Source organism: Pocillopora damicornis, chromosome 2 (genome assembly GCF_964200805.1).
Source record: "Pocillopora damicornis chromosome 2, jaPocDami1.2, whole genome shotgun sequence".
NCBI classification, from domain to species: domain Eukaryota; kingdom Metazoa; phylum Cnidaria; class Anthozoa; order Scleractinia; family Pocilloporidae; genus Pocillopora; species Pocillopora damicornis.
The window spans coordinates 33,317,707-33,330,858 of NC_142671.1; the positions used below are offsets into that span (position 1 = coordinate 33,317,707).

The following is a 13,152-nucleotide window of genomic DNA, read 5'->3' on the forward strand; positions in this document are numbered from 1 at the left end:
TAGGTATTATTCAGTTTGTAAGTTTGTACATTAAATTAGAATTTTATTGAAAATACGTGAGCTGCGATGTATTTCAATAAGGAATCTATCTATTTTATATATTGTTTTCCAATCAACCAATCATAAAGTTAAATAATTCGTTCTCACGCTGCGGTGCTAGTGAGAGCTTTCCTACAGGTTTCATTCCTATCACAAACAATTTTAATTTATTTTTCTTCATTTTCACATCATGGAGATGGCTTTCTTACGTGGACGACATCAGCTAACATGTTACTGCAAACTTAGCAGCCGTAAGGCTGCCATTCTCTCGTTTATCATCATCGCAGTCGTGATTATGCACTTCTTTATGGACTCCCGGGATTTCAGCAGAGTTAATTCCCACGCACCTTTATCTGGTCAAGCCAAGGTCATTGTGACTAAAATTGTAAACATAAAGATGAGAGAAGAGATTGCGAGAATCGAAGAACACTTCGTATCCATTTGCCTGACTTGGAGGACAATTTTGGAGTGGAATTTTAACTATACCACAGAGAAACGAATCATTACCTTGATGAAAGCTCTTTCGCCGGCTTATGTTCGAATTGGCGGTGATCGCAGCCAGTTTGTGCTTTTTCAAGCCGTGAAAGGAAAAGAAAATAAACTTCTTGGGATAAAAACTTTTAATATATCAGGCGAAGAGTTAGACAGGATCAACTGGGTCACAGAGATGGCCGGCCTCAAAGTAATTTTCAGTTTGAATTTTTTTAAAAGATTTGTGAATGGCTCATGGGATCCAAGCAACGCGTTAAAAGTAATTAAATACGTCGCAGAGAGAGGATATAAATTTAAATGGGAGCTTGGCAACGGTAAGAGAAAGATATGTTAATTGTCATATTGATCGTACTGCTTTAAAATACAGGGTAGTCTAACTCATGAGGTTAATAAAACCTCAAAGTCAGATTTCAAGAACTATATCATTACCTGTTGCTTTGTTATACTCCTAATAAGATACATGAAAAAAGTACTCAGTTCTGATTGGTTACGACAAATGTCGTTTTCAGGTAATTCAGTGCAGAAGAGGGTTAATTCAGTGCAAAGAAGGGACAAACCAGACATTCTGATTGGTCAATTATCAAAGAAACCCACAGATATCCAATCAAATGCGAGCCTTGGATGTCGCAACATGTGGCTACGCTGAAAATTTGCGAGCGAAACAATGGCCGGCGTTTTAACTAGGTTTTATTTCGCCACCGCAACAACAATACAGCAGCTGAAAAACAGCCCTTACAACGAAAAAAATGTAAAAAGCACTGCTTTTGGTCGTCGGTTTGGAAAAAGAGGCGTTTAGAGAAGGGAACTGCCAAGCAAATCAAGAATTACTAGCCGACCCAGCTTGAAACTTTGCTTGAGCAATCCTACGCCGAAATTAAAAACAAACATGGTTAAACCTCGGAAACGACGATTCCATTTCATCGAAAGTGATTCGGACACAGACTGAACAATTCCTAGAACTGTTTAGCCGGACTCTGAATTCTTTTGCACGTTAGATATATGAAAACATGATTTTTATCGTGCAATTTGGAATAAATAAGCACTTGCTGATTTTTTTTTAAAGACCGCAGATTGTGCTCGCCCTATGGGCTCGTGCAATTTTGTTAGTCTTTGAAAAAATTTACTCGTGCTTATTTGTTCCAAATTGCACTCGAAATAATGTGATTACCTAGACTAATTACAAATGAAGAACCATCTAAATGGCCTGCAGAAACGAATAATTGTCTGAACATGCCTACACGTGTTTTGCTGTAATGGATAATCCACGTTGCCCGATTTTTCCACGTAGATCATTACCATAAATTTACGGAGACGATTCTCGTAAATGATTAGGGAAACCAAATTTGGCCATCAAATCATAAAACGATTATTGAGTACGACAGTTCCAAAACGTCGTGAATTGCAAGAGAAGATCCACTCTTTGAAAATTGTCAACGGCGAGGAAACCCACAGCTTGTCAAAGCCGATATTTTGCCTAGCTTCACTTACTAATTATCAAACTTTCGAATGTCTTGCGTTGTGTGAAATAAGGAATCTCATCTGCCAATTTAATGCGACTAGAGTGTTGTTTAGCTTAAATCACGAATCGCACATTTGGGTTTTGGTCATTCGTTTCTGATTTCCCCCAGTCACTGAGTATAACTTTCTCTCATGCCCAGCAAGGCTTAAAAAGCTATTTTTAACCCCAGCCCCCCCCCCCCCCCCAACGTTCCAAAGAATGTTTCGGAATTTGAAAACAGATTGCAATGGGTTTCTTAGTGCCTCCAAAATGTTTTGCTTTATATCCTTAACATCAACGTATGGAAATGCTTTTTTTGTCTGTGGCAGAACCAAATCACTTGCGTCGCTTTGGTGTGACTATCTCGCCTGAACAACTGGCTGAAGATTTCAAGCAACTCCGGGGGCTATTATCAACAATTCCTGGCGTTCACAATTTTCTTGTTGGGCCAGATGTAACACAGCCTCGAGGAAATGCAATGGGATATTTACAAAGGTGAGAAATATTGAAATCCACTGCACTCAACTTTCTGAAAAATGGGATCGCTATTGCTAAGAGCAATAATTTTGCCAATCTCTTATTCTCCAATCAGCAAATTTTGTTGCCTTGAAAAATTAAGAATGAGCTAGCACTTGAAGCTGATAGTGGTCTCGTACCTAGACCTTCCACAACCAAGTGGTTACATTTCAGTTGTGGTTACACGGTACGATCTGAATACTAGATTAAGCTGATAGATCACTTTTTTGACATTGAACAGGTTTCTTAAGAAAGGCAGCTCTTCCCTCGATGCAGTTACTTGGCATCAGTAAGTGAAAATTATCAAATTAAATCTCTTTTATAAAAGAACTGAGTAAACACTCGAGTCAAATGAATCACTCTGCCAAAGTTTATCCCGATTTCCGTAGAATGAAGCGACTAGGAGTATTACTACTCTCCCCTGGAATGGAATAGTAATCCGTCTCGATCAGGTAGCCCTCCCTGACGGTTCACTGGTACCCATTTATACTCGTACAGGCCCGGGTTTTTCGAAAGGGGGAAGATGTTAATCTTGGATTAAAGTTAACCTTGGCTTTTTATTCACATATAGAAGAGCGCGTATAAGACGCCAATCATTGCTTTGTTTTGTCTTTGTTTTATTTCGATATGACTCGAAACTGAGAGGAAAAAAAAGGAAAGAAAGAAATCCCTTTGCAAGGCTATGAAACTGAATTAAAAATTTACACTAGCCACGGGTTAGATTCCTCGTGTTTTAAACAACCTAACCTGCAGGTTAAAAAAAGAAAAATGTGAGAGCAAATTGTCTCTTCCGAGAACAAAACACGTTGACTCAGCCAGTTCTCCGCCTTAGACTTCTCAACCCAGAGTCAAGCATGCGCACTTGCAAACAAGACTCTATGTTTCCCACACTAAATTTGGATGTTTGTTTCTAATAGTTACTACGTAAGGGGAGAACATTGTTCCCTTCCACAGTTCTATGTCCCACAAACGTTAGACACATTACTCCGAGACATAAAGGAAGTAGATGAGGTAATCAGTCAGTATGCTCCAGGTCTTCCCAGATGGTTCGGTGAAACTGCGAGTGTCAGCGGAGGGGGTGCAGACGGAATATCTGGCAGATTTGTGGCTGGTTTTATGTGAGTAGACTCGTATAAAATCTTAGGACTTATTGAAGGATCTTAACCACATTAGAAAAGACAAAAATTATATTGAATTTGTGTTGCCATTTTAATTTAAGAAGCAAATCTTTAGTAGATGAGTGCTGAGACACTAGAGACAAATTAAGTATTTTCGTACTCCTGGTAGTTCTATGAACATGAGTCTGTATTCAGTAAGATATTTAGTGCTTGAACTATATGTTGGGAGGGCTCGAAAACCATGATGGTAGCAAAAAATTTCATTTATTCTTGAGTCAGCAAGTCCTGATTGAAACAAATTAAGAGACAACCTAAGATAAATAGCAGTCTACGTGTAATACAACATACCAAATCTTAAAATATTAAAATAAGTTTACCAAAGGAGGATTCCGTTATGGCCATAAAACGCTGAGTGGGAAAAAGGCGTATTTGTAACTCCTCTCTATTCGTAACTTTTTGAAGCTTGTTTTCTCTTCCGTCAATTCCGTTTTAGGTGGTTGAACAAACTGGGTATGGCGGCTCAACACGGGTATGAGGTCGTTTTAAGGCAAACGATGTTCCAGGGGCACTACGCGTTAGTGGGACTGCAGGACTTGGAACCAAATCCAGTAGGTCATATGCATTTTAATTTTTAAATTTATTGTAATTCATAAATTTAACCCACGGACGTAAAAGGGGGGGGGGGGGGTAGGGGTTGGATGAGTACCACCCTTTCTCTCTCTCGGCTTTTCTTATATTTTATAAAGAATGTTATCTAGGCAACTTTAGTCGCTGTTCGTTTATCTTGGAGACATGTTTTCGTGGTCCAAGGGTTGAAATTAGTTACGAAAGAGTTACATGTTTTAAGTTGAAAAGGAACGTAGAGCAAGTCTATTATTCATTTTCTGAGTCATTTATTTTTCTGTCAAGTTTGATAGCTACCGTTCTCTTGACAAGCCAAAACTTATTGTAGGAAAGTAAAAAAACTAAATGAACGTTTTCTGGAAATATGATATTATCGTCCAAATGAATAGCCAGCGAAGCAACTGGAGCTAGTATCGGTCCATTTCAAGGGTGCAAAGATGTCGTTCGAACGTTCTTTCTTAAATTCCATTACAAATATCCAAGAATAAGTTGTTTACCAAGATATAACTTGTTGTCCTTTGACTCTTTTAAACTATATAGCGCATCTTTCGATGCCAGTAGAACTGGTATCAATAATAAGAAAACTGGAAAGAGTACCTCGGTCTCCAATCTCTTTTGAGAAAATGCATCCCATAGAAATCCACCCACCACCCCCTAGTTGTCAGGAGTGATTGATATCGCACTTCGCGCATGGATGAATTGTTACCTGATGGAGATTGTATTAGGTCGTGTTAATACTTTTTCTGGCCACTGCTTGGTTACTTTTCCAGGAAATGGACCCTTTAACCTTAAAAGAGATATGCCATGAACATTATACACATAATGTATGGTCCCGAGGGAAACAGTTAGTTTTGTTTTCTTTCGAGTCATGATGTTTCCCTCGACTTCGTCTCGGGAGACATCAGACTCGAGGGAAAACAAAACTAGCTAGTTTCCCGTGCGACCATAAATTAAGTGCTTTGTTATATATATTTAGACTTCCCCTTAAACAATCATACGGTAAAGACATGTCGTTGTATTCGGCGCGCGGGCAACGACTACACAATTGTATCCCGGTCGGGATACATTTGAATTTGATCAGATGCACGTGACCAAGAACCAACCAATCAATCACAGTGCTCGTTTTGTTAAGTGAAGGTCAAGGTATATAACAATTTAGGATGATTCACCTGAGAATGTAACGTTAAAAGCTGCCCAATTTTTCTTGAGTTTAATGCACTTGCACAAAATTTTTGCACCACTCAGGATTATTGGCTTTCACTCCTTCATAAAAAATTGGTTGGTGCCATTGTCCTTGGGGTCAGGAGCGGTTTGTATCCCCATGAGATGGTGAGAGTCTTTGCCCATTGTACCAACACGAAATCAGGGTAAGATCTCATAAATTGCTTAAAACCTATTTAATAGTTAAACGAGTAGCATGTTACTTAGTATCACATCAATCATTTAAAACATAAGTTTTCGAACCTGAAGGCAGTTTCAGTTCATCTGGAACAATCAGTACATTATATGCGGAAACAACGTATGGTGCGCTTCGGAAGTGACGGTTACGTTAAATGCCAAGCTGATCTCTCATCTTAAAAAAAACAGTTACTCTCGTTACTTTTTACCAGAACACCTAGTACTTTCATCGGCAAGTTTTACACTGATAAAAATGAGCAAATCTAATCATTTTTCCGATAAATTAATTTTGCAGTCTTTACAAGAGGGGTGCAATAACACTTATGGCGATGAACCTACATCCAGAGAGAGAGGCTAATTTAACATTAAAAGATGTTCCAGATCACGATATAGATGAATTTCTTTTCACTCCAGATGGAGACATTACTTCAAGGTTGGTTTTTCCTCTCTCTGGACGAAATTTGAATGTAAACCACTTCAACTTAGCAGGAATCATAGGCATCCATTTGATTGATGTAACTCAACTGGAATTTTCTGAGGAAAAATTAATTTTGGGAGTGAATTTCAAATGCAACCTGTAAGGCGCGAGAGATAAACGAGTCGTCTAATAATAATAAGAAGGGGTAAGTTCCCAAAGAAACTGTGGTGCTGCGTCGGTGGGATGTATTACAAGATGATTTGGTTTCATCAACAGAGTTGATCTTGTAAATTGGCCACCACAAAGAGTCTCTTAAGCTGGCGTTTCCAAAGTTAGGTCTTTTATCAACTCAGTTTGTAAGACCAAATTACCATATAATAGTGTTGAACGATCAAACTGTTACTTGTATGGAGTTGAAGCTTATTGACAAAGCTGCGTCACGTACCACATGATGTTTGATTAACGGAGCGTACCATTAATGGCTCAGAACCGGTACAAGTGATTTCAGTTATCAATGCTGGGGAAGAGGGTCGTTGGGCCTTGGATAGAGTTCGAATGGAAAGATTGCAACGGTTATTTTGAGTTACCCTTTTTATATATACATTCATTGATTGTCAACCCTTTCCAACGGGTCATATCAATTTACCGCCTGCAAGAGAACCTTGTACATGTGACTACTTCTTGGGTTTAATTTATCATGTGAGGGCCACCACAGGGTCAGCTGTTAATTACATCGGAGGCACAGTTCGAGACATAACCATCTCATTTCATTTAGAGAACACGTTTGCATGTACTTTAACGACCACTCACCTCTAGCCACTTTACCAAGAATTTCTAATTAATCCACCAATATTTATCCTCGGTTGTATTTTTTTTCCTTTTTCCAGGAGGATAAAGCTTAATGGCAAGGTGCTTGAAATGGGCCCAGGTTCTTTTTTTCCGACTTTTCAGCCAATCAGAATACCGAGAGCTAATCAGGTGATCCTTCCACCTCTGACGTATGCTTTCTACGTTGTCCCGGAAGCAAATGCTAAAGCATGTTTGGAATCCACAAAGAAACGACCATAAAAATGTTTTTAGAGACTTCAGTGATAGTAAAGTCGTCAAGGTCTACACCGTGGAAATTTTTTATTCGGAAAGTCTAGCATAACTTTTGTTTTTAACCGTTGTGGGACCTTTCACACGCATTATTATCATATTGAGTAATGGAGCACATAACCAAATTTTAATTTGATCAAACTCACGATTAAAATGATAAGTATCACAAAATTACCTACATGCAGTCTTTACATTCTTCCTAGTTATCTCAGTAATTTAGGAACCAGTCATTCTTTATCGTCTGGGGGAGGGTGGGGGATGTTTTTAAAACCATGTGATCTTGAGGGGATCACATGGTTTTCAGGGGAAACGGAGCAGGGGGATCAGTCATCCCAAACAGAGTATTAAGAGGGGGGGGGACAGGAAATTGATTGCCAACTAACTGCCAATGAGGAAGGAATATAAGAATATTACTTAGGGAGGAATCAGTAAATTCTCCTATCGTGACACAACCCAAATCCTCCTACCCCTACCCCCCCCGCGAAAAATAGTATCGTGTTTATCCTGCGCTTTAACCTTTGTGTTGTACTCTATACAACATCTTATGTTGAAGCGCGATAAGTTTTTTAAACTTGTCAATCAACTAGTTTTATTTGGATACAGAATTCTTCAGATTATACATAATAATTGATCATGAATAACTGATTGAAGGAATAGTAAGCATTCATTTTAATTCTAACATTTACAATGGTTTACTGTTTTGTATGGCGAAATACATTTTTTACCTCAACACGTCCGACAAATATAACATTGAAGGAGGATCTACTAAGCTTGCTGGGCTTCGTCTGATTGATTTAATTCTAGTTTCATACAATTATAGATTAAAAAACTGAAACGGTTGCCTTCAGGAAAAATCACCGTCTCTCCGGCCATTGATAGGTGTGATGACTATGCGTGGAGTTGCAGTCTTTCCTTTCCTCTTAGGACGCAAAATGTTTGTGAAACTACGTTTCCTCCGACCAACATATGGATGAAGAACACAGTAAGATAACATGAATCCCATGGCAAGTTCTATGAGCCTAAACGACGTCTCAAATGCAAACCATGGCCATGGCTTCGGGGTTACAGTCCGGGTATAAACCCCATGAACACCAAATAAAGAATACGCCTGAAGTCCACAGCACAAAATGCTTAGAATGCTGGTTATCATGGTGATACTGGCGACTTTTTGAACCGCACGCTCTTTTCCTGTCAGAGGAAAAGTAGTATTTGGACTTCTTTGGTTCTTAGCGAGGATGGGCACATGGACTGACAATCGTAAGGGCTTGATGGATTGAACTGCAGCCCCATGGTCACTGGGGGGCCTAGGAGGCTCTATCGTGAAAGCTGAATTTGGATTACCTTTACCTAGATCGGTCTGAGGTTGGTTCTGTCGCTTAGGATCTTCTTCATTATGACCCCCATGGTCCTTTGTCGGTGGCCAAGGGTCAACGGTGGTCTGAGGAAGCCGGGTCAGTTGGTGCCACTCAGCGTTTTCCATTTCGCAGATTTTGTTTCGAATATTGACAGTTGTTATGACAACTCTTGATCCACTGTACATGAAGCAGATGGAATTAAGAAGCCCCCATACGATGAAGAATGATTGACAAACAATCAAAAGTTCTGTTCTGTCTGCTTTGATTGCAGTGGTCGTATCTGACACAAGGACCACAGCAAAATGCACAAAAATTATACATCCCACGAAAAGGGGATTTTTGAGTTTCGGTGAGCCAACCTGAATCTTCGCAACCTCCAAGAAAGCAACGTGCACAAGGCAAAATGCAGACATGAGGCAAGGAAAGGCGATACCAAAGAGGGGTCTCACAACCCACAATGGGCAGTTAGGAATGTTTTCCTCCGATTCGTACGGGTCAATCCACAGATACAAACTTCTTGTAGTTCCTAATGCTATAAGAAGCAAGTTGATTGAGTAGAAAAGATTCATTCCTGCAAAATTATTGATAATGTCGGGAGAGCGTATTACTGCCCACAGGGACTTCAATGCTAAAAGGGCAAAAGCCAGACCCAGTCCTATCCAGTGAAGCTTCCATAGCCATCCCCATTGCTGCTTAGCAGTGATCCAAAAAGGGCCTGGCTCCGGCGCTGCAGTGTCACGTCCTGGAAAGGCCACATCCTCTCCGCTGGGAGTTCGTTCCGTATTTGGCGCTGCGATAACGTTTGGTATAAAGATGCACGCGACTAATAGAAACTTAAATCCTGCAAAAAAAAAAGACCAAAAAAAAAATTAAAGAGCAGCTTTAAATGGCTCTTTCTTATCAGTTCCTTGGAATTTTGAGAATTCAAACTGTTATTTTCTTTAAAGATCTAATTAACAGTAGTTTAAGCATTACATACATACATACATACGTACATACGTACGTTTATTGTAACTCCCAACTTGGGCTTTTCGGTTGCAATGTCTAACTACAATATTTAAAATACATATAAGTTAAAAAGGAGAAGGAATAACAGGTAAATAATACATTTTATTATTGATTTTAGAATCAATTACGAAAGACCTTAAAATATTATTTAAAAATTAAGTTACACTCAACACAAATGTTCACCGCTTAATAGCTTCTGCGCTAAACGACGCCTGAAGCTATTTACCCTGTCCGAAGCTTTCAAATCATTAGAAATACAGTTCCAAAGTTTGCATCCACGATATGTGAATGAACGTTGTCCATATGACAGACGACAACGAGGGATGTGTAAAAGATTGCATGATCGCGTAGTCCTAGTGTTAATGTGAGAATGAGGTACAAATATATTGGCCAGATATTTTGGAAGTAAATCATTAGGACATATCATTACGGCATCGTTAAGAAGGAGTCTATCCTTAGCAGTAAGCAAGTTAAGGGATCTAATGCTTTCTGAGATGTGATTATATTTCCTAAGACCTAACACGATACGTGCCACAAAATTCTGCACTATCATTGAACCCCTTTTGCTTTGTCTTCAATCAACAGTATTAGTTGCAAGAGCACCAACAGACTGTATGAGAAAATTGATGATGAAGGACTTCAAAAAGTTTTTCAAGGATAAGGATCTTATCTAGTAGGAGTTTCAGTACTCCTGTTTCCCTGGGAAAACGGGATATTCGTCAGAAGTGCAACTCAGTCACTTGTGAAAATTTCAGTTTTGTAGAAAAAAAAGTCACTAGCCTCACCTTTGAATTCATTGACAATCATTTTCTTGTTGAATTAAGTTTAGGATGATTGCCTATAAATGCCTCTGTATGTTCAAAGAATGATCTGAAGGAGAGGAAAAAACAAGACAAAACAAAACATTCAGGTTAAACCATTTTGAGTCTTACAGCGGCGCACGATGTAAGCCTGTGTAATGCAGTACATCATCCTGAAAACATGGCATTATGCCAAGAATCATGCTTCAAATTTTTCATTAAGCTCAATCAGAAGCATGTAATTTCAATTCTATAATTCAGGATAGTAGCTCTTACGAGCTCTCCAATCTCCCCACCCATTCCTTCCACTAACGGGTAAACCTCTCTCTGAATAAAAGGCTTACCGAAGTTCAGAACACAACATTTTTACTGGATCAAACAGGTGCAAGCAAGAAAAGCTGGCTCACTGTTGACAGTACTTCAGCTTCATAGTTTGTCTTCATTGAACTGTGAAATCAAGGGAATGTCTAAGAATTTTAATTATCGTGCTGCATTATGCTCGATGCTCCGCCTATTATAGCATTAAGCCCAATATTATGGCAGCATAATTTATCTGACCCTTGAACTATTCGAAACTAGGTGTTGGTTTGAACAAATATGGAGATTTGAAATTAAGGCCTTCACTTCTGCAAATAATGGCCGCTTGTGACCACTGCTTTATAGCTATGTGGCTTTCAGCTAAATTATTTGCGTACAAATCATGTTGAACATAAATTGAGTCTATGAAAAGATCCCTATGCCTTCATCATGGTTTGTTTTGTTGTTCATTTATTATCAATTGTTTCTGTCTCCTGGGTATGAGGCAAAGAATCTTCCAAGTCAATAACCAAAAAGATACTTTAAATTTACAATGTACGCGGAAGTATGTTATTCCGTGTTCTTTTGGAAGTTACCACACCCTTACCAAGACAGAGAAGGACTCAAAACTTCTACATGACTGAAATCAAGAATCTATTTTTGACAATACTTCTTGTGTTCCTAGATAATGTTTATAAAAAGTAGTAAGACCAATCAAAATTATTTCAATCTTTTTTTAAATAAGGGCGCAAACGAGTATTTTGTTACAAGAGTAAATTTGTATCATTGTTGTATATCACTGGAAATTCTTAGTAATCACAAAGTTAAGTCTGATAATGGGTCTCGCTACAAGGCTAGATAGAGACTATTAAATGGCAATTCTGCTAAATTAAGTGACATCCTCATGAAATAGCTGTTCTTTTTGGATTAAGAAAGCTGGATTGCTTTTTTACATGGCACACAATTTTGACCAACCATTAAGTTGCTTTGAGGCTCTCTGACACGACATTTTGATGCACGTTTTGTTGAAAACCCTGATCACTAATGCGGTAAACAGCACTTTGCAAGAGACAAAGAATAGTTTCATACTCTAAATCTCCTGGAAGTGAGGTTTCATATCTCTTTACCATCGCAATTTTTTTTAGACCAACGACTTGCCCTTGGGGCGGTTACTATGCCGCCATATGCTCGTATATCGTAGAAAATTATTGTAAACCTGAGTATTTTAAGACATCTCTGGCACATTTTTCTTCTTTCGTGGTCATTCTGCCTTATGTGCTATTTTCAAGTAACAAAAGAACCTACAAGATCCAAGGTGGAACGCGGACCAAACACAAAGAGAAAATGTCGGTGAGAGACAAAATTTATTCAACTACAAGAGCTCGTCTGTATCTAAGATGCGTGACTACCTCCTCTTTTTTCAAAAGAACATTCAAGATCGAGTAAAACTGTAAATTAGCTCAGGGGTCTGATTCAAAGCGACCTTTCTTACCACTGTAGTTTTCGTGACAAGCCAAAGAATTTCATCCTCAAACATTTTCATGTGGTTTTTAAATTTTTATTATTTGCATGTAAAGGAAATGAAACCACATCTTGAGATCACATCATGAATTTTAATCGTCTTAGAAAACAACTCATCCGTCAATCTACATCAGAATTTGTCACGATACAGTTGTAAAACTAGAAAACTATAAGAACTTAGACGTGTTGCGATATCATCTTAAGGAACTAGCCTCAATTTACAAATATCATCCATAGAAACTTCTTTGTACCCGAGACTCCAAAAGAATCGCAAAAGCAAAAATTTAAGCGTCAATGTATTTCGCCAAACTTTATCTTTTCCAAGTATGCCTTTTGTCTTCTTCAACAATACCTTATATTCTAAGTAATCGTTAGAACTTTTGGTAATAAGGAATTGTGCGTTCTTATCGTAAACCCTTAAGCCGGCTTAACTTAAGTGCAAACATCACAAATAAGTTATCAAACTCACTTGTATTTAATGCGAAACTGTGGAAGATGTTATCACGGCCGAAGATTTTCAACATATGGCAATATACCCGCACTTTTTAAACCATTCACCAGACATCGCAGTGGAAATAAATATCAGCTACCTTTGTTCCGTGTAGATTTTGCTTTCAGTCAGGAACACCTTTCGATGAAGTGGGGTCTTATCTCGAATTTACATGCGCATAAATTTGCGTGAAAAAGCACTTAGCTGCAATAGGAAACAATATCTATATCGGCCTGATTGTGCCAACATTATCTTTTTAAAACCCTTTTTATACTTACAATAAGTGTGTAATTGTTTGTTATGCATTTTATCATTGATAAATGTTAATTTTGCGGTTATTGTGTTCTTGATGTGTTTGTTTTATCTGAACAGGCGTTCGGGGCTTGCTGAACTAAAAAATAATTTTTCCGCGATGTTGTTTTTCTGCCGAAAACCTACAGATGCGTGCATTTTATGGCCAGTTCTTTTGATTCATGAAAA

General features: G+C 38.5%; 2 protein-coding genes across 4 annotated transcripts; one reads left to right on the forward strand and one right to left on the reverse strand.

Moving 5' to 3' along the window:
• The first annotated feature begins 80 nt into the window (after positions 1-80).
• On the forward strand, positions 81-7,375 carry LOC113670022 (heparanase). Its single transcript, XM_089197981.1, has 8 exons — positions 81-845; positions 2,359-2,524; positions 2,787-2,834; positions 3,463-3,663; positions 4,157-4,271; positions 5,533-5,654; positions 5,981-6,118; positions 6,991-7,375. The coding sequence occupies exons 1-8, from the start codon at positions 230-232 to the stop codon at positions 7,169-7,171; spliced, it is 1,587 nt and encodes a 528-aa protein (XP_089054107.1). The 5' UTR covers positions 81-229; the 3' UTR covers positions 7,172-7,375.
• Positions 7,376-7,846: 471 nt separating this feature from the next.
• LOC113670020 (uncharacterized) lies at positions 7,847-12,837 on the reverse strand. 3 transcript variants are annotated; one of them, XM_089197982.1, is made up of 4 exons: positions 12,652-12,795; positions 10,350-10,434; positions 9,560-9,604; positions 7,847-9,397 (listed from the first exon to the last, which is right to left on the reverse strand). In XM_089197982.1, the coding sequence occupies exons 2-4, from the start codon at positions 10,369-10,371 to the stop codon at positions 8,046-8,048; spliced, it is 1,419 nt and encodes a 472-aa protein (XP_089054108.1). In that variant the 5' UTR covers positions 10,372-10,434; positions 12,652-12,795; the 3' UTR covers positions 7,847-8,045. The 3 variants fall into 3 exon arrangements, with proteins under 3 accessions (XP_089054108.1, XP_027041902.2, XP_089054109.1); XM_027186101.2 differs by lacking the exon at positions 9,560-9,604 and having other exon boundaries at positions 12,652-12,837; XM_089197983.1 differs by lacking the exon at positions 9,560-9,604 and having other exon boundaries at positions 12,773-12,827.
• Between the last annotated feature and the right edge of the window lie 315 nt (positions 12,838-13,152).